At 36.7% G+C, this 22,114-nt stretch overlaps 1 protein-coding gene across 5 annotated transcripts in view; it reads left to right on the forward strand.

The window, feature by feature from the left end:
- Positions 1 to 22,114, forward strand: part of cadm1 (cell adhesion molecule 1) — a 128,640-nt gene that overhangs the window by 76,233 nt on the left and 30,293 nt on the right. For all 5 annotated transcript variants that reach the window (XM_004916088.4, XM_004916089.4, XM_002932930.5 and 2 more), the window contains 5 exons: positions 6,364 to 6,516; positions 8,411 to 8,548; positions 9,261 to 9,422; positions 15,558 to 15,654; positions 16,501 to 16,673. In XM_004916088.4, the coding sequence (XP_004916145.1) occupies positions 6,364 to 6,516; positions 8,411 to 8,548; positions 9,261 to 9,422; positions 15,558 to 15,654; positions 16,501 to 16,673 (723 nt within the window). The remainder of the gene's footprint in view (positions 1 to 6,363; positions 6,517 to 8,410; positions 8,549 to 9,260; positions 9,423 to 15,557; positions 15,655 to 16,500; positions 16,674 to 22,114) is intronic.

The raw sequence follows: 22,114 nt of genomic DNA on the forward strand, positions 1-22,114 counted from the left end.
CAACAAAGATGCCAACATGAAATATTATTATTTTTTTTATTCTAATCAAATATACAGGTTTCTTGAAATATGCACCTAATGAGTCTCTGCAAGATTCTGCTGCCATCTTGCTAAAAACCTAATGCTTAAATAGTTTTAGATCTAGTTTAAGGGACATTGTGAATCGTAAATCCTCATTGAAGATTGAGTATATTTATTTTTTGCACTGGCACACATTATAAAACATGCAATAGAAAGAATATTAACGTTACTCATTTTTTTCTGTTAAACTATATTGAATTCCCTTCCACCAATAAGATTCCAACACTGTTGAATTGGAACTGGCAGAACTGTTGACATTTTTCTGAGGCCTGGGCCATTTGTGCAGTTATGGCACCTGACTCATGTTGCAACAGATTAATATCTAGAAATTATTGCTAACTAGATAATACAGCAGTCTGTTGCTTATTTCATTTATTATGGTTTTGGAATTATATGTTTGTTTTTTGTGGGTTTTTTTCATTTTTGCTAATGTTGTCTAGCAGCCACACATTTGTGTGAATATCCGCAAAAATGAAAGGTTGCTAGAATAGAGGATTAATAAGCAAGAATCTGAATAAAAATTTAATCAAGATAATCAATAAGGGTTAAAGAAAAAATGTACATTTTGGAAAGAATATAAAAGCAAGTAACTTAAAAAAAAAAACAAAACATTGAAATGAAGATCTGTAAAGTTATTTAGACTGGTTTCAAAGTCAACGTTCAACATTCTAAATGTTTTTTAAGTTTAACTTACTCTTTTAAATTGTACATTGTTACCATTGTTATCTTTATAAAGCACCCCAGTAATGCAACTGCTCAAAAAGAGAATATGGCCTTATGGACATTTTAGCATAGCTAATCGGCTACATGAAGGGATTCATTGTTACTCCCCCTGCCTCCAAATTGAGATTAAATACCTGCCATTTTACATTGGTAATGCATTATGCAGTTAATCATACCATCTTTGTCTATTAATAAAATTCCCATGTGGACCTCCTGTCATGATCTGTGTATCCCCTGATCACAATTTATTTTATTTATTTATTTTTCTGTTTTTAAATTTCATGAGCTAAACATGGCACAAACATACTCCATGTTTAGTATTTCCAAGGCAGGTAATTAGAACACCAATGCACATAAAATCCCTCTGCATAACAGACTTCTGCTTACAAAACAGTTGCAACAGTGGTTGATGAGAAGTGTTTGTATCTATTTATATTACAACGACTAAACATGGAGTTGCTTCAGTTTCCCTGTTTAGCTACAAAGTTTTAAGAGTTTTGTTTTTAAAATAGTAGACAGGAAGTTTAACACAAGCCCATACATTGCACTCATGGGGAACATGGAGGTGTGTTGCCCTTTAAATAAGATGTCTGAGGCAATGATACACTACAGAAAGAAACTCCAGTTCAATTCACATAGGGGCACTGAGATGCGTTTTTTTTCTGGCCTTGAAACATGATATGGTATAAATTTAAAGTAACCATGAAAATTTCTGTAGTTCTAAAATGTCTTGACAATGCTTTTATCGTTCGTACGAAAATATCGCAATTGCGTTCCAAAAGTCACTAAATTGAAAAAAGCGTTATTGAATTTCCGAAATGTTCGTATTCTTTGTGCAAACTAACAATTTTTTCGTTGAAATTTTACCAAAAACCACGAAAAAATTGTGGAATTTTAACAAAACTTTTGCATACATTCGGAAGTGTTCTATAATTTAGAAAAAATATGATTTTATCTGAAAATTGTTTGGTAAATGGGCCCCATATTGTTGCTAAGCATAATTGAGTAACTGAGTAAAACTAAATTACCTGAGGAGATAGACTGTTGCTTGGATACTTCTGTATTACAGGTTTATGTTTGCCCTTTATATATGATGACTACAGTTTATCAATGCAAAACCAGCAAAACGGATGACCATTAATTATCATCACTAATTGTTTATCCCCAACAATGGAAAAAAGATCAACTGTAAGGTTAACTGGCACTTAATTACGATTCAGATATGCCCTGTTACTTTCCCTGGAAGGAAAGCTGATTAACGGAGGTATTAAAGTCTTATTTAAGGAGACCTCCGTAATGTATTTCTTCTCTGCAGGAAAGCTGACCACCTGTAGTGCCACATGCTGTTATTAACACCTCAGTGATTCATTGTTACCCTGAAGCTCGTTGTTACCCACTCACCAAAGGAAAGTTGATTATCTTTGGTATTTCAGCTTTTTTAATGATACAGTACCTTAGTAATGCAGATTTACCTTTTTCATTTGTATGAAGAAAACCCGATTAACTGTTGTGTTCCTACTGTTGCCTAAGAAAGCATTGAATCATTTTTTGTGCTGCGGCATTTCACATTACTTTTTAACATGGATTTTTTTTAGTAATCTTAATGATTATGATAAACCTGAAAACCTTTGATACACAGTTGCTGGTGATATCTATTGGTTTTCATTAGTATCTGTGTTCTGCTTTAAGGCAGTGGCACACGGGGAGATTAGTCGCCCACTACTGCGGGCGACTAATCTCCCCGACATGCCATCCCACTTGCAAGAATATAAATTGCCAGTTGGATGGTATACGTGACGCTTTGGTCACCTCGTGTTTACTGAGGTGCACACAGAAAATTCAGATTTTAGTCTAACATTCAGACTGTAAAAAAAACAAATCAGTAGATGTTCATGAAATAGTTGGCAGACACCAATCATATGAAAGTAAAGGTCCCCAAAGGATATCGTCCGATACACAATACATGCGTAGATTTTATCGTTATGCGACCAAAATTTACTAACGCGGGTGATCAACTAAATGGGTGTGGAGTAAGATATAGTTTTCTCGCCTTTTTTTTGTGTTCTTTTACAAATGCATATGTGAACTCCATAGTGTTATTTTAAATAATTTTGTGGTAGAATTATTATTTGCATTATTTGAAAAAGAAGAAAAAAAAATCATGTAAACATATTCTTATTGCTATGCTTAAAATTGTTATTGTAGTATTTAAGTATAGACTGCCCAGTGCTATCTAGTTTTATTTCAGTATCATACTTGTTGACATGTTTCTTATATGGCAGTAATACTGTAAAGGGGTAAGGGAGCTATTGCAGATTCCCAGAATGGTCTACCAGCAAAGAGGTAGTGTCATCTGCTAAGGCCAGAATAAGCATTATACACAAGTGATTAATGAAGGCTGTTTTCAGATAGTTGTGTTTTTCTGTTGTGTAATTCTTTGTAAGGCCGCTTAGGCAATGGTTTTCTTCTAGTGCTTTTGTTAACCATTCCTGGCTATTGCAGAATGCAAGATTTAAGATGCACCGGGGTCTGTATTTATAAAGCAGTCTAAAATTACAATTTTTTTTTTTATGTTTCCTTTTTCTATTTAGTCCCTCTTCTATTCATATTCCAGTCTTCCATTCACAACACTGCTTGGTTGCTAAGGTAAACAAGCAGCCAGATAGCTGCAAAACTAAAAGCTAAATAACTAAAAAACTAAAGAAAAAAAAAAATTGCAAATTAAAAACCATTACAAGTTTGTAATAAATGTATATTCATGAATGTAAAGTTGCTTAGAATTATGTTTTGTTTTGGCATGTTAATGTGTGTTTTACCTGTGTGGGAAAAGAAGTTCTTTTCTTAGGACGTTAGGCCTATCCCAATAAAATCAATAGGGGATGGCAGAGGGTGCTTTGCAGCTAGCTGATAAGTGTCCTGTGTGCCATAAGCCCTTCATTAACTATGCAATAAATTCTATTAAACTGCACCTCTTATTCTTGGATAATCATAGCATTACTCTGGTACTGAAAATTTGAATTGCAAGCATAATTATTTTGTAACCTTCTTGATATTACTTTTACCAGCTGTGTTGAACCTTTGGCAGCCTGTGGATGTTACTTGGCTACTGATACTGTTATTATTTAATTGAACTGATACACATACATTTTCCATATAAGCACCTGAAGGACAGTAACAAGGGCAGCACGTTTAGAGGAGGTTGCCTTTTGGGTGCCTATATGGGGAGGAGGGATTTAACCAACCAGAATCCAGCTGAAGGGTAGGGGCAAAGGTACCTGTTTCTCCCAGTTGGCACATGCACTAAGCCTATATTGCACTTGAACCAAACATTGATGAAGGAGGTGGGCATTGGTGCCTAAGGTGCAGCAGACTACTACTACAGTTCTGCCCCTGAGGAGCAGTAACAATTCATAGACCAGGCATTGACCTTCTCATAAGTCTTCATAGACTTATCTGCTTGACATCACCATTATATTGTATATCTGAGCCTCAACTGTATATAAGAAATTAATTAGATTTAACATCACCACCTAACTTCACCATACATTATAATCATAAAAGAATAGGAATTATACTCCTATACTCCTTGCCCCTTTTTTTCAAGCCATATTTTTGACTTGCAGTAACATGCAGTGAAATTAAGGTTTGGCTTTAAATAAAGGGCAAGGAGCCTAAATAATATACTAGAGTGCCATTCTATTCTACTCTACTCTACTCTCCACGGGAGAATTTAAGGAAGTGCATGTAAGAATCATTTTATACATGAGAATATATTAATATGAATATATTAAAATGATATAATTCTACATTTTGTAATTCAAAAATAATAATATAAGGCTAATTTACTAATTGTGGGCAGTTTTGTAACTAGGCAGTAACCAATGGCAACCAGTCATGTTTTGCTTTCATTATTTCTTCCTTCTTAAACCCAGTAGGATTCATTTACCATCAACATGGATTTAGGTTTGCTTAGTTATCATTTAGTACAAGGTGCTTTTATATTATGGAAAAAAAAGCGAGCTAATCAAATTTTAAAGATCAAAAGGTGTAATCATGGGGTCTCATATTGTTAGGTACCCCCAGTGATTACAATCAATCAATGCTTCTGTTAGCTAAAAACTGCACCAGCAAGGGGTATTTCTGTAGAAGCTCCTTCTCGCCATATTCTTTGGCTTCTTCCATTATGGTGGAATGTGCTCAGAAGATAGAAGAAGAATAAGTTTGTGGTGAATAATCTTCTGCAGAAATCCTCCAGCCATTGCAGTTTTCTGCTGACAGCACTGGCTTAGGGTAATCTGATAAGTGATTATAATCACTGGGGGGGTCCCTAATATTTTTGTACCCCCAGTGATTAAACCTTTAGCTCTTCTTTAAAGTAACATAGTAACATAGTAAGTTGGGTTGAAAAAAGACATACGTCCATCACGTTCAACCATAATGCCTATATATACCTGCCTAACTTCTAGTTGATCCAGAGGAAGGCAAAAAAACCCCATCTGAAGCCTCTCTAATTTGCCGCAGAGGGGAAAAAATTCCTTCCTGACTCCAAGATGGCAATCGGACCAGTCCCTGGATCAACTTGTACTAAAAGCCATAACCCTATATTCCGTCACTTGCTAAGAAGCCATCCAGCCCCTTCTTAAAGCTATATAATGTATCAGCCAGCACGACTGATTCGGGGAGGGAATTCCACAACTTCACAGCTCTCACAGTAAAAAATCCTTTCCGAATATTTAAATGGAACCACCCTTCTAAACGGAGTGGGTACCCTCATGTCCGTTGGAAGGACCTACTGGAAAATAAAACATTAGAAAGGTTATTATATTGATCCCCTTATATATTTATACATAGTTATCCTGTAACCTCTTAAGCGCCTCTTCTCCAGTGTAAACAAACCCAATTTGGCCAGTCTTTCTTCAGAACTGAGACTTTCCATACCCTTTACCAGCTTAGTTGCCCTCCTCTGGACCCTCTCTAACTCAATAATGGCCCGTTTGAGCACTGGAGACCAAAACTGAGCAGCATATTCTAGATGGGGTTTTACCAGCGCTTTGTAAAGGGGAAGAATAACCCCCTCCTCCCGTGAATCTATACCCCTTTTAATTCAGCTCAAAACCTTGTTTGCTCTTGCAGCTGCTGCCTGGATTGCTTGCTACAGCCAAGTTTATTATCTACAAGGACTCCAAGGTCCTTCTCCATTATGGATTTGCCTAGTGCAGTCCCATTAAGGGTATACGGGGCTTGCATGTTTTTACATCCCAGGTGCATGACCTTACATTTATCCACATTAAATCTCATCTGACACTTAGCCGCCCAGATTGCCAGTTGGTCAAGATCCTGCTGCCACATCCTGGATTTAATTGACTGGGTTTGGGGTTTTTTTTGTCTCTGGGTGCTGCAAAAATAGGTATTACTGTATTTTGGAGATTTCTGTGTTTTGTTATTTATTATATGGAAACTCTTTATCCAAAAGTTCATACCTGTAATAACAATGTAATAATGTACTCTGCAGATGACCCTAAGCTCTATCTGATTTTAAATAATGCTGCTCTTTTACAGCCCTGAAAGATAGCCGATTTCAGTTGGTGAACTTCTCCAGTAACGAACTGAGAGTTTCACTCTCTAATGTTACTCTGGAAGATGAGGGCCGTTATCTCTGCCAGGTCTACACTGACCCTCCTCAGGAGGCATTTACAACAATTACAGTGCTTGGTAAGGATTATCCCTTATTATCTTTTTTCCACTGTTTCTCTGTTTTATGATTTTCGCTGTTTGTAGAGACTTAACCCATGTTGGGCATCCAATGAAATCTTTGTTCCTGGGAGAAAATGCCTCTTTAATACATTTTGTTACTACAGGGATGGAAAGCATGTCCATATTGTGCGGGAGATGCTTTATAGCTTTGTTTTCCTCCACAAATGTTCACTAGATCAGTATATTGTCCTTTCAGGTGTTCACAGTACACATCAGCAAAATCCAAAAATGGATAACACAACATACTTCAAGATTTATGTCTCAGCTAAATCTTTCTCTGCAGACTGCTGTGTAAAAGAACTCCTACTGTTTAAAAATAGATGGATTCTCTTCTGTTGTTTGCAATGGAGAATACCTATGCTGATAGAGCAACTTGGAAAGAAGGATGCCTCTACAGTAAGCCATGGGAGGAGGAGATGCAAATGAACAAAAGATAATGCCTAATTAGAGCAGTTCAAAAGCATATTTCTTCCATTGTAAACCCATCAGTTACTGCTACTGACAATTGTTTATAAAGTGAAATGTCTTTCTTACAATTAGTAAAAGCTGACTCACTGGTCGCAGTGTTGCTGACTGACTCCACTCCTTCTCAACTATAGCATGTATTGCTCTGGAGGATGTGATGATAAATCCATATTTTTATAATTTTTTTGGAGCTGACATTTATATCTATGCACGCTACACACAAAATATGGCCCGGGTTTTTATTTTTTAATGTTTTAAAGGTCTCCTGATTGGGATTCGGACAAGATTCAGGCTTTTTCATCGTGATTCATATTTGGCCGAATCCACTCTCCTGGCTGAACCGAATCCTAAAAATCATGTGATTTTTTTTTTCTCATGTAAACACTGAAGTTGAAAAAATTTGCTAATTAGGATTTGGTTCGGTATTTAGCCCAATATTTACAAAGGATTTGGGGTTCGGCAGAATCCAAAAAAAAGTGGACTCTGTGCATCCCTAATTGAAACTAAATTCAACATTCCTTTAAAGGAGAAGGAAAGTCATTTTAGCATTTTACTGCCATTTTAAGTAGCTTCCTTTCTGCAGTCTAGCCGTTAATCATACATTCCTAAGGGAGGGGAGGAGGAAGTTCTTAGCATTCTAAAGGGAGGGGGGAGCAAGAGAGAGGAAAGAACCCTGCAGACTCTGGCCATGGGAATTAAGGATGTTTGTGAGAGAGGAAGTCAGACACTGGAACATCATGTTTACAAAAAAAGAGACCAGAAATCCTGTGTTTCTTTTGATAGAGGACTAAGTGCTTTTGGCTGTATTTACATAGACCTTTCTGATAAAGCTTAGTTACATAGTTTTTAACTTTCATTCTCCTTTAAGTGCTTCTTGTAATGAACTGTGTATACCTGTGGCTTTAAGCTTGCATCTGGGTCACAAATCCTTTGGTTGAGTGCTCAAAAAAATGGCTTAAAATATTTGTCTTTATATTTATCTATTTGAGTTGACCTGCCCAGATAGGCTCTGCTTTTATACATCATTAGTAACCCAATAGAGATGAGAGATTTTGGTGTAAACTTAAACTAATGAGCGCTTTGTATTCTAACATTTGATTAGTTAAGACTAAAAACCTGGTTGTCCAGGTATCTGCCACCCAGAATAGAATTAGCCTGGGTGCAATGCAAAGTCGTAAGCTGTGCATGTGTCTGACCAAGTTGTGCAATATTTTTTTTGCATTGGAAATTGTCCTATGTGGCCATCTTTAGTCCTTCAACTACTTCTTTGTTTGGGGTCTTATTTTTAACTTTTATTCGTCTTTATCTGAGCTTTCTACTTTCCTAATACAGTACTGTGCAGATATTTTATGGCTTCTCTCTCTCACCCCTTTGTGCGCTATTTCAGTTCCTCCACACAATTTGGTAATTGATGTGCAGAAGGACACATATGTGGAAGGGGAAGAGGTGGAGATGAATTGTACAGCATTGGCCAGCAAACCAGCAGCAGCAATACGCTGGTTCAAGGGAAACAAAGAGCTTACAGGTGAGTTTTGTCTGTTTAGCACACTTTTAATTATGGAGTTAACTAAACCTGTTTCAAGAATAGTTGGCAGGTTTTACCAGCTCTAACTAGCTGATTTCCGGATGAGTTGCTTGTAGTAACAAAACAGTGTTATATTCTTTCCAGAACTATAAGGGCAGTCGCACATGAAAAAATGTGTTGCCTAAGGTTAAATTTTGGCTCCTGCAGGCGACTAATCTTTTCAAAATTCCTTCCCAGCATAAATAGTAAAGTGAAGCGGCGGTGAGATAGCATACGTGTTGCATCATTTTCTGAAGTTACTCAAAGTTTCCTGCACAGTGCTGAAGTGTACCTTACCACCGGCGATTTACTTTATCATTGGTGGTAAGGAATTTCTGGAACATTAGTTGCACATGGTAGCGGACGTCTAATCTCCCAGTGTACCCCTGCCCTAAGAAACCTTGTAGATAAGTTTATTTTATTTAAATAAGTGTAGGCACATATTTTCTGTATTTATAGCCCCTCTAATTATTATGTAGCGAGAAAATGAATGTTGCTCACTTGGTAACCCAAAGGGCAGTATGGGAAGATCTGGTTTTTGTGATCTTGGTATGTCTTTGTATATCTTTTTGTGTCTTGGTATGGCTTTAGTTTAGTTTCATTTTATTGGTGGCAGAAAGTTCAAACTTATGAATACAGATAAAAATATATATTTTTCAATGGATTTTCACAGCTGTTAAGACAGATGTAGAGCCCATGGAAGAGAGGATGTTTCGAGTACGAAGTCAACTTGTGCTTACAGCAAAACGCGAGGATGATGGCATCCCCATTGTGTGTCTTGTTGACCATCCAGCTGTGAAAGACCTACAGACCCAGCAGTACCTTGAGGTGCAATGTGAGTACTGAAGGTTGAAACGGCTAAAAGTGGTAATTTCAATAGAAGCCTACAGTATGTTCTGTGGTTTATAAAATGCCACAACTTTTACATGCAGAGCAATCTCTGTGTATGGCCATCTGTGAAACAGCTACACAAAGAAGGGCATCACTTCTGTCCAAAATAATCATGTTTTGTATTTCCAGAATTACTGTAAATTATGGTTTTAATTATTGCCTCTCTTGTTAGAGGCTTATTTGCCAACAATAGGCAGATTTACACTTGCCATTGGTAGTAACCAGTAGAAATAAACATATTTGCTTTCATTATTTTACTGCAGTGGCTGAAGAATTCTTATAACTGACTGGTTGTAGGAAGGGAAAGTCAATGATAACAAACTTCATGTTTGACTTAACAAATTTTAGCAGCAATCTTAAACAGAATTCAAAAACACTAGCTTTAAATTTAGCACAGTTTGGATGGTAAAAGTAATCTACTTATTAAACCCTGTGTAATGCACTGTATTGATTTTGTTTTTGTAACTTCTGGTGGGCTAACCTAACCAGCTGTCCAAGCTTGAACTTTATAAAGTGACCAAATGGAACAAATACTTCCCCCTGTCCCCAGCATAACTTTCTGCTTATGAAGAGTTTAAAAAATAATGTTCTTTTTGCGTGCGTGGAGTTTGTAATGTTCTTACGGAGCACTTTTTTTTTTTTTTATAGAAAAATGTTCTATATCCAACAATCCACCTTATCACCTCACAAAGGCCTGTGTTTTCAGTCCTTTCACAGTAGGATTTATTATATAGGCAGCTGTAATGGATATGAGCAAACACAGGAAATAAAGACAACCTCATTTGTTTTTAGCCAAGAAAACCCAAGAACTTTTATCTAGAATGTGAAAAGTTTAGTAACAGTAAACATTCTAAGTTGCCTTGAGAGGAAACTTCCGCGATTTCACTGAAATCGCGCCGCCGCGTATGCCATCCCACGGGCGATTTACATTTTCGCCGGTGGGATGGCATTTTCGGGGAGATTTGTCGCCCGCGAACAGGGAGATTTGTCGCGGGCGACTAATCTCCCCGTGTGCCAGAGCCCTTAAATTGTAGTGACTATTTAGCCACTATTTCATTGGAGTCTGGTTTACAGGTTGCTCGTATAGGATGGTTGTAAACTGATATGAACAGTCAACAAATGTAGATAAATCAAACTTCCCAGACAGAATATAAGCCAGTTTAAGCTTAACCAAAATAAGTTAAGTTCCTAAATTTGTCCCAGCCACCTTATGCTGTCCTGAATCAGAAACCCTGAAGGGTACTGTTCTACAGAGAAATTACTATACATACTAAAAGTTAATTTAAAGGTGAACAACACCATTAAGACTAAAATATGTTGCAAAATGCTTTGCCTGTAGGCCTCAGGGCATGAGATGGCTGTTGAGGGTGAAGTGTTTTTTTTTTATTAACATGTTTTAAGCTATGTATGAAGTAATTATTGGGACCCTCAAGTTGGTCTCATATAAAAAAAAAAAAATACCTACTTATGTAGTACACTGGCATTGTGTATTCTCGTATTCAGCTCAAATCACTTAGTGATACAGACACAAAAAAAAAAAAAAATCATGTTGACCATTTTTCACTGATAAGTCTGACATTTTGACTGTCCCTTTTCAACCAGTCAATCAGTTATAGCTTTGAATGCTAATGTACTTCTGCTGCACAATTAACAGCCCCATCATAGAGGGACATAGGGGATCATATATGTAATGTTTAGGTTTCTATATACTCCATCATATCATTATAGCAACACTACTAACTCAACAGAAAAAATGAACGGGATGAATTTCAGGACTTCCTAGAAGTAGCTGTGATACCTAAGTCTTGTGTCGAGTACTTACGAGACACCTAGCAACTCTGAAAATACTTACTGGAGCTGCAGTCGGGCAGTACCGGTGTGCTGCTCCAGTGGAGGAAGAATTTTGAGAGTAATAGATGCCTTTCTGCATTTACTGTTAATACTTGTACATTACCACACATACAGGACTTTATACCAAAAGTTCAGATTTTATTTCACTCTGCATGTGAGCATGGCCAAGAGCAACCATAAGGCATTTTGGTTGCCAGAGAAGATGGTGACATGCCTCTCAATAGAATAGTTACCTAGGCACTTGGTTTTGCAGCAAAAAAGTAGCTCGCTCGGGGAGAGGCCTAAAAAGCTGCCACTTGCCAGCAATTAAACTTTGTCTATTGACATAGCTGTTCCCACTTTTATTAACAGTTAAGTGAACTGTCCAAGGTCACTCTGAGCTGATCTTGGCTTTTTTACCAGGGACCAAGCTAAACAGATTTTTTTTTTTTCCCTGTTAATTTTTGGATCCTATGCATAAACTGCTATATTTTACTTTACTGCCACAGTGACGAAATTTGATAAGCCCTTCAAAGTCAGAGAATTGTGGGAGAAGCTGGCTCAGAGGAATGAATTCTGTGCCTCTGGCAATTATAAAATATTCCAAAAATTCCAATCCTGGCTTTCAACTTTTGGACCCCCAGCCTCAAAAGTGTTACTTTTGTGCCTAAAGATTGTGCAATATTATTTAAATTATTTTTTTTTATTATATTCACTCATATATTGTAATATATTTTGCACCCAAGTTCCCAATTTAACCCTTAATATGCTGATTTTGTACTGAAGTAGCTATATTTAAAATCTGTGCTAGTATAGATAGCTTATGATAGTGATTACAGTTTACTGATAATTTACAGCCATATTTTAAAATTAATGCAACATCATAGGCGGGGCAAACTTGCATCTTTATTTGTACAGATGCTTATACTTTTTGTTAGCGTACTAGGTCACAAACAATAAGCAGTATTAATCAATAAATTGTATTGTGGAAAGTTCACTTTCTGATTCCAGACTCAGGTTTTTCTCATTTTTAAGTTTGCTTCAACCCCAGGTCCCTTCTACATTATCAGCTTCAGAGCTACTTAGTCTTCCTTTTCTAATGTCCCTAAATTGAAAGTATTGTGAAATAATGTCCCTGTAATTGGCAAACAGAAAAGATTTGATCTTGCTAAATTGGCAGGTGGTGGAATATTCTGCGACTCCTAATGTGTAATTCATTTATTTAAACTTAATGTCCATTAACATTTTGCAAGTGCTCGTTAGCTTTAATAATGCATTTCTACCTTTAGCTCCAGCCACCAAAAGCCAGATTTAGATCAAAGAAGGAAATCTTCATCAGATAACAAGACTTCTGTCTCTTGATGTCTTCTGGTTTGAATTGCCTTTAGTGTCAGAGGTCCCAGTGTAGAGAGTAGTAGTGCTGGGCATTATTCCAGAAAAGGTCACATCAATAAGATAAGTCATGTTATGCACAACACCAAAGAAGGACAACATAATTAAAAAAAAAAACTCAAATTACTTTGCAACACTTGATAAAGAATGTAGACTTTACTTGGAATCAAAATTTATTTTATTCATTTATTTATTTTTAAAAAGTCACCCTTTAACACTTGAAGACACATGGAGGTTTTCTTCTCTGTTGTATTTCATAATGACTACTTGTATTTTAAAAAAAAAAAAATTTCACATGGTCCTTTAGACCAATTTGGCAGCTTATCTGCCTGTGTATGTGCACAAATGATGGGCTTCTCCAAACGACATCTGGCCTGAAATCGGCCAGATCTCGATTGGGCAGGTTTTTTTTTTCTGTTGGATTGGGGACCTCAGAGCAATGAATGCAGTTGTTTGATTAGTTGCCATAGGTTACTGCCCATGAACAAATTTGCCCAGTGTTCAAACTACCAATACAGACACTATAATACTCCCAAGGTGTGCTCAAATGTGTTTCTTCTTGCATTTCACCTGCTCGCAACCAGAAGTAATGTCACACCTGAAGCGCTTTGTTACTAGCACTTCCTCAGAGACATGACATGAAACCAGGAGATTTCACCTGAATTCCCTTGCATGCAGATTCCCTTGGAAACATTATAGTATCTGTTTTGGTAGTTTGCAAGACACACGATCTTTTAACTATATGTGTGTTGGAACATATATATATATATATATATATATATATATATAAATGGATGTAATGAGTACCCAGGTGAGAAACATGCGTATATGATCAGTGAGAGAGCATATAAGGAGAAACCTTTTCTCTTTAAGACTGTTTTAGTGACATTGAAATGTTGCTCACGTCCTTACCAGTGCAGACACATTCTTCATGATGCAATCACTGTTTTAGCACCTATAACCCTGCTTCTTGGACTGTTTAGTGTCTCTTCATAGGCCCCTACTTCTGGTGTTTACCTGGTGCTTTACTGCTTTCTGATATAAGGTTTCTTGGACTAAGAAATATCCTGACCAATTTTTTTTTTTTTTTTCCTTCACTCCAACCCTGACCTAAGTTTTCGTCAGAATATGTAAACTCTACTTTTAGGACCTGCGATCTTGAACAGTCTAACAAGTATGCTCACCTAGGTTATGCTTTAAAACGTGTGATAGGGTTTGGGTGGCACCCTACTAGCGAAGGACTTAACCTGAAGCGAATGTTTAAGACACATGCTGGTGGGAAGAAAGTTCCGAAATCTGCTGTACTGATTTGTTGTCTCCGTCCATTTTTGTTTTCCCAGTTCTGTATGGTCAAGGTGAAAGGAAAAAACTTTAAGTGGCATATTATTTGTTAAATGGAAAGCTCTTGTCAAAGTTCATGTAGCATCTGTCTTTTTGAGACTCCTGCGTTTTTCCTCCTCCTCTTTACTGCACTGAGCTGCACTGTGCAGCCAAGCTGAGACTAGCCCATTATTGCCCCTGTGCACACACTATGTCTTGCCTTTGTATATGGCATTCATGTGGATGTATCCGTATGGAACGTGACACAGATCTAAAGCTTCACCTCAGCATGAAGGCAAATGAGTTTACTTCAGCCTGAGATGCTTCAAGTGTGAAACACCGTCTGCAGAAATATATATCTCATATTGCTGTGATATTAATCTGACCTTTCGTAAGAGGCTGCACTTTTAACTGCACTTTTTTTAACTTCTGTGAAACCCAAAGAATCTAATATAATAGTGGCAACAAATCCTGCACTCCCAGTTGTGGTTAGCATAAATTATGTGCACTGACCTAAAATGGGTACAGCATAGCCCTCATTCAAATTTATCTTTGCTTACTTTTTTACCCACTATTTTTTTGGGGGCAAAAGTTGTTAAACTGGAAAACATCTTACAGATAAATAACCTGTAAGGGGCCATACTATTAAGGCCAAGCACCCGAACATTATGGTAGACTGACAAATTTTGCATCAGCAGAGATAATCTTTGATCCATCAGGATCATAGACATATATGTGCCAGTTGGTCAGACCGTATTATCAAAATAAGCTTCTCTGGCAGATGCTGCTATCCAGTTGAAAGTATATTTGGCAGACATTTGTTGCATGATCTGCATGCAGTTGTCCCTTCTGATTGACCATACTGAGATTTTATCGAGCAGGATGAATCTGAATATAGAATAATAAATTATTTACATAAAGGCTGTGGTTTATAAAGCAGACCGTTTGCTACAAATAACAGACTGCAGATTGCTTATGCATGTAAAGACCGTAGTTTGGAACCAGTCAGAAAAGTGGGGCATGGTCAGCACATATTGCTTGGGTATCTTCAGTTTTGTAACCTAATAGCATAGGCATATTGCAATGGTACAGGCTATTCCATGATTGTAGCTGTTTGAGCAAGCTGCAGGACAGAAGCTTCCAGATTATTGGCAAGCCACTGTGCAGTGTGAAGAGTGTAAAGCATACAAGGGGTGACTGTTTTAGTGTTATTTTTTATCGGCTTTTGTTATGTGTATCTCTGCATTAAAATGGAAATAAATTTTCCAGAGTGGATGAGTTTAATAGAGTTGATTTCTTGGCAGTGTAGGCTTATTCATAATCCTCTTAGTTTTTCCTGCTGGCAGAGCGAGGGTCATTGTTGGGGTCCAGAGCTCATATATATCTTCAAGATCTAATATAATGACACTCTTGTCACTGTACCCATTTTAAAATTGATTAAGGTTAAGCATTTTTAGTACTTGAAAATGCTGAAAAAAGTTAGTTAGCTTAATAATTGCTACAAAATGACACAGCATGCATTTCTTTTATGTTGTAGATAAACCACTGGTGAGCGTATCTGTGAAATACCCACAGGGCCTAACCAGAGAAGGAGAAACATTGGAGCTTGTCTGTAGCGCTACAGGTAAACCCAGGTAAGATGGAAATGATGCTTTGCCATTACCGCAGAGGTTACAGGGAACAGATGAATGTTCATATTAAGGCATGATGTCACTTATTGTACAGATCTATGGTGGGTATAATTTATCATTAGTGGGTTGCCCCGATGTCTCTGAAGCTAAGGCCAGCTGTTTGCAGCCAGATTTCAGAGGCCAATGAGACCAGGAGGAGACATTCAATAGCTACATCATGCACAGAGGAGAAACATAAAATGATGTCTAGAATATGGTATCCCATGTGCTTGGAACAGATAAGCAATGAAAATTTCATCTATGTTCCATTAAAGGATTATGATGCATAGCAACTTTGGATGTTACTCTTCAACATTTTTTTTCCTTTCAGCAGTAAAGGAGAAATACTTTTGGCATATGGGTAGTACATTTGTTATGATAACAAATACAGGTAGCCATACATGCTACAATTACGATCTTTCCTGCAACCATTGGTTGTAGGAAAGATTGTTCCTCCACTTTAACTTTAAGAGCTGAATCGTTGCATGTATGGCCACCATAAGAGTTCTTTTTTGTGAAGAGAGTCAAACTAAGAAGGCAAAAGTTGCTTCAGAGGTTCAAATTGAACTTTCCTTCTAACTAATTGGCCTGTGAAATCATTTTTCCACTTAACAGATTATCCTAGTCTGATGAGATTTTATGTTACACATGTAACATATTTTATGTTACACTGCATTTTATCTGTAATTATTATGCACTGCAAATATACAGCTGCAAATATAATTTCTATACACATCTAAAAAATTATATATTCTAGTTAAGGCCTACATCCCAGTCTGAATCCCATTTTTTTTTTTCTTCTGCCTACAGCCCAGAGAGAGTTTTGTGGCAGCGAGTAGATGATGATCTTCCAGAACACGTCCTTATCTTAGGTGACAACCTGCTCTTTGGCAACCTTAACAAGACAGACAATGGCACTTACAGGTGCGAGGCCTCCAACAGCGTGGGCAGTGCTTCAGCAGATTACACTTTGTTTGTGTACGGTGAGTAATAGAGGGTAAACATGTGGGGATCTGACTGTAATGTACATTTCTGGGTTTCAGATTCTTCCTCCCAGTCAGCTTGTTACAACATTCATTTTAGAAACATTACATATGTGTCTTTTCCTTTTTGCTTTCTCTCTCCTTTGCCATGTTTTGTGTCCTTTTTTACTGACTGACTCTGGCCTAATGGGTTCAAATGAAGATTTTTTGGTTTTCAATAACGTTATTGTAGTTATTATAGAGCCTGTGTTGACATTTTTTTTTTTTTTTTAGCATGGTCATCTTCCTTCCCACTGATTTTTCATGCCTTTTCCTAAACATTTAGTTTTTGTGCTCATTCCTATATGTGAACACAGAATTCAGGCAGCAAACTATACCCAAAAACATTGTACTGGCGCACTCATTTTACTTCTATGTGTATAGTAAATATAAGGCCACTCTTTCTTTTTCTTTTTTTTTTTTTCTTTTTATACATTATCTGTAGACCAACTACCATTATATCTTATTTTATATTACAACACAATATCCTTGTTTTTTATTTTTATACAGTAACATATGCCTGAATTATCAGTTCCACTTTTATTAAAATACCTTCTAATATATGTGTATCTAGGTCAGTTGTGGGTAACTTTTTGCCAGAACTGGGCTGATAATCTGACTGCATATCTGTGGGCCATATTTTATTAGAAATATAAGATATCAAGGGAGTCTAGAGCCTGTGGGCACTTTCAGTGTTGGATCACATCTGACCTCCAATTGGTCAGCCCTAATCTAGATAGTATATCCCTTCAGTTACTATTCTACATCTGTCTGTATCGTGAGACATTAATCGAAATATTAAAATCCCCTATTACTGATGTGTATAATCCATACTGGCCCACAACTGTATATTTTTCTAGCTTTTAGACTCCATTCTTTTTTTACTGTTTCAATCTAATAGTTATGCCCTGCAAGTTAAAAAAAAAAAAATGTAGTTCTGGAGACTTTGTTGTTCTTGTACAATCTGAAAAAATGCAGGAATGGAAGCAGATGGTAATATTGTAACAAAAAGAGGAACGACTGGGATTTTTTTTTCCAACGCTAAAATATAGATTATAGCACAATAATACAAGCACAATATGACAGCACAATTATAGCACATTAAATATCTCTGTAATGGGAAATAGAAGGATCAGGCAGAGAGAGAGAGAAAATGAATCCAGATACCACCTAGTAATAGGTATGCAAAAAAAAACTTTGAGCATATTCAGTAACTTGCATACCACTCTTCAATATATAATTTTAAACTAAGTGGGGGGCAAGGGCCATGAAGACATTTTGTAGCTTAATTGTGCTTAGCACAAGGGAATACCTATTTTTGCTTAGTATGTCAGTGCAATCTTTGAATGGTAGTTTGTTCATGGTTCAGCTATGCCTGTTCAATTCCCTGTGTAGCTGTTCTAACTGACCACATTAACTGTGTGTGACCACCCTGTTAACTACCTGTAAGATGGCTGGCCAAGTTCTTAAGGAGAAAGGTTAGGACATGACACTAGTGAGGTCTAGACAAGCCTAGAATAGCAAGTAATCCTTCACAGAAGCGAAATTACAAAAAAGATGTCTCTGATAATTCAGCATTCTCACATAAATTTTTATTTCGACAAATACAAAGATAAAAAAGCACAATTTAAAAATGGAGAGCAAATATGTTTTCACATAAAGTGTTATTCTGTATATCTGCAGAGCAATATATACCATAATTTCAACCATGTTTATTTCCCGATTTGTATTTTTTAAGTATACTACCTGTTCACATGCTAACCTGTGTTGAAAACATAATGTTTAAGGCACCTCATAAAAATCTTTAAAGCTCCCTTACATCATTCCCCATATGTTAAAGCCAGATGGGCTAATGGCATCTGCTTGTTGCTTGGAAAAACCATGGCCCTTGGCTAGAACTGGGCATTGACTACAATCTGTGAGTCAACTTGTGGCATTGGCAGTGGTGTCACAGGGGCTCACTTTGCTTTCCTGCCCCAAACTGGGTGGCAGCATTGATGAAGCAAGCGTCTAGCCAAGAACATCAGTGATTACATAACACACTGATATCTAATAACTGTTACCTTTGGCTAAGGGCACTGCCACACCAGGTGGATGCAGGATCTACACTCAAAAAACCTTATTGATATAGTTGCACCTGGAGCCATTGCATTGGGCCAGGTGCTGGCACATGAAGTGAATTTCCCAAGCGGTTGCGCGCCAATATCCACTTCATGTGCCTGCACCTGGGCTAGCAATGGCATAGGGGCGGATTCTCTGCCTACATTTATCCACAGGCCAAGAATATGCCCTGTGTAGCAGTGGCCTAATACCCTTTAAGAAACTGCCCTACCAGTTAAATTAACAGATGATTTCCCTTTGAAGATTCAATGTGACATTTGCCGTATTCAGTATTGTTGTATTTTGGCTTAAAATTGCTCTCTGCCATATTGTATTTCTATAAACCGTAATTGTTACCCCTCTTCTGTTAAACATCTCAACATTTTTTTGTGTATATTTATTTATATCATCTTGTTCTTTGGATTTGTGCATAATACAGACACGGAGATATTGCTTGAAGCGTTGTAAGTGGGTAAATATCTATTGAAGGTTACATTACTATTCTCCTTGGTCCTGGGGTCTCTCCCAGCAGTACTGTTGCCTGTATTGTCCCTCCGCTTTTGAAATGGGACTCTCAAAACTTGAAGAGCACATAAATCTGTTGAATGGGGGGGGGGGTTGGAATATTATTTTTTTATATATATATATATGTATATGTATATATATATTATATAATATATGTATTAGTAAAGTATCCATTTATTTTCTATTTGTCTTTCTCATCTTTCCATTAATACCATCCCACTTCTATATTCCCTAAACTCTCATAAAGGTGCTGCTTGTAATTAAGGATTTGATGTATTAATTACCAACAGACTGGCTCTAGGACAGATTAAGAGACTTCCAGATGTATCTTTGATTGGAAGCTGACATGCTGCTAATAATAATATTATATGCAAAATACTCACACCACACTCCCTTTTCGCTTTGATTCTTAGCATTTCAAGGTCTAATACCTTTCTCAAAGTCCTTTTTATGGGTTTAGGGGCAACAATGATTGCTTTATTTAGCAGGAAAACAGATTTTCATTATAATAAAAAAGTGATATTATGCATAGTATAATAAGGGCTGGTGGGGTGTGTCTGAGAGAGAGAAAAATATCATTCTGTAGTGAGTCGGCTATCTCAAGATTTAATTAGCCATTTGCACCCTTGACTTAGATTGGCATGTTTGTTTTCTTATATATTGCTAATTATCCTATTTTTTCCCAAATATGTGAAGTTGAATCATGTTGAATCCTGTATTTGATGTGAATGAATGGGGTCTGCTTGCCACAACACGGGGTGGATTTTGCCCCAAAAATGCAAATGGAAACATTTGCTACACAAAATCTGCTCATGTGCTCAGAGGCTGATCGAATTCACCTGTGGCACTGTGTATACAGTACTGGCCTGTTCTCAGCCTGTCTTTTCATGGCAGTGGAGAAAAGGCTGCGTGTAGGCCTAAGAATAGTATTAAGCTGGCCATATACGTTCAGATATTCGTGTTCTTCCAAAGAATGTTCGGATGTTGGTCATACGTTTTAAATGCAACAATCTGAAGCTAAAATTCAGATTGAAATTGTAGAATAAAGTTCTAGGGAGTGGTTTGGAAATCTTTTATCATTAAAATTATTGAAAATTTCTGCATTATGCTTTGAGAAATTATTAGTTTAACATGATTGAACCTCATTCTAAAACGTGGATCTGATAATAGTTCCTTTTATTATTTAACAGGTTTATTAATAGCACTGGATATATACCTCAGCAGTAACTCATGTTAACAATGACATTTTTGCATACTTTTTCACTTTACAGCTGACTGGACAAAACTAATCACATGACTGGTTTCCACGTGTTTCTTCCAAAATCTTGCTTCTCCTGTGCACTGGCAGTCAGAACTGAGCAGGTCTTAAGCTACTTTAGTTTATATGTGGTCAAGCCCCTCCTCTCGTAACAAAGTTATAGAAATATAAAAAATATTGGCACAAAAGTCACCCTTGTATAATTCCAGGGGTATCCAGGGCTGCACAACAGCATATGCAGCCTTAATCTCACGGACAAGCACCATCTAGTGCTTGTTAACTTACTGTAACTTCTAATACCCTTCTAATTTGTTTTATAATTTGGGTAGACAGGTCGATCCAGTAGGATTTTTATGGACCTAAGGCAGCCCTCCAAAGTATTTTATGACCAGGCATCAAACAATATAATTATTTAACATTATTCTTTTAATTAAATGCCATCTACAAATCTGTCATTTATTGAGAAATGGGCTTGCTTTACTGAAAAGTTTAACCAGAAAGGGCAAATCAACCCAAAGTCAAACCAATTTGTTAGATGCCCCCCAGTGAAAATAATCGCTTATGGAGATATGGAGCATCACTTAAAAGAGAACCTAAGGACACTGCACTTTTTAGCAAACAGGAACTCCACTCAAAATCTAAAGTATGTGTATATATTGACTGAGTTGTGCCTAACTCATTAGCAGTCCCCAGTGACATTGATTTGACTTGTTCTTTAACTCATAATGAGTTTTGCCTTATTATAGCTGCTGAATCTGCAGTAATTTTTTTTTCTTTACATTTTTATTTATACATTTATTTCAACAAAAGCAATTTTGTCTTTTGCCTTTTTAAATTTGACTAAAACTATGAAAGCAACAGAATAGAATTGACAACTCCAAAAATCAGGGTGCAGACAAATTGTGGTCCTGTTAGACTTGTCAACCCAGTCAAAGCAAAAGTTAAAGGTTGTTGATTGTTTATACAGATCTCAGTATCTCTAATTAAAGAACCAGTATACTCCCTTTGTTCTAAACATAATGTTTGCCTATTTTTAATAATGCAAAATAAATATCTATGGTTCTTGAGATAAACAGGACAAACAAGAAAATTAAAGCTACTCAAGTTTGGTTCTTGTGAGGTTGATAATTATATTACTGGTTTACAGATAATGTGTAATGGATTTATGCTTATCCGTAAGCCGAAACTGTTACAGTAAAGGCATGTTATTTACAGAGAGTATATTAGGTTTAAATTAACAAAGAAATAGTAATAAAATATTTTTTTTTCCTTTACCCATGTTAAAAAAAAAAAAAAGGTATATATGTATACAGCTTCTTTTTCAAAAATGTCTTTTTATGGTTTGTAGTTAAATCCCTGCTTTCCACATTGTCCTGCAGTACCGAACCTTTTTTTCTTGTGCTAAAGCACTTTGCATGTTTTCTACTGACACTATGTAGGAGACACAGTGCATTAGCCGTTCTGCTGATTTCTGTATAAAATTTTTGTCATCTCAATACATGTATTGCTTATTTCTCAT

This window comes from Xenopus tropicalis, chromosome 7 (assembly GCF_000004195.4).
Source record: "Xenopus tropicalis strain Nigerian chromosome 7, UCB_Xtro_10.0, whole genome shotgun sequence".
Taxonomy (NCBI): Eukaryota; Metazoa; Chordata; class Amphibia; order Anura; family Pipidae; genus Xenopus; species Xenopus tropicalis.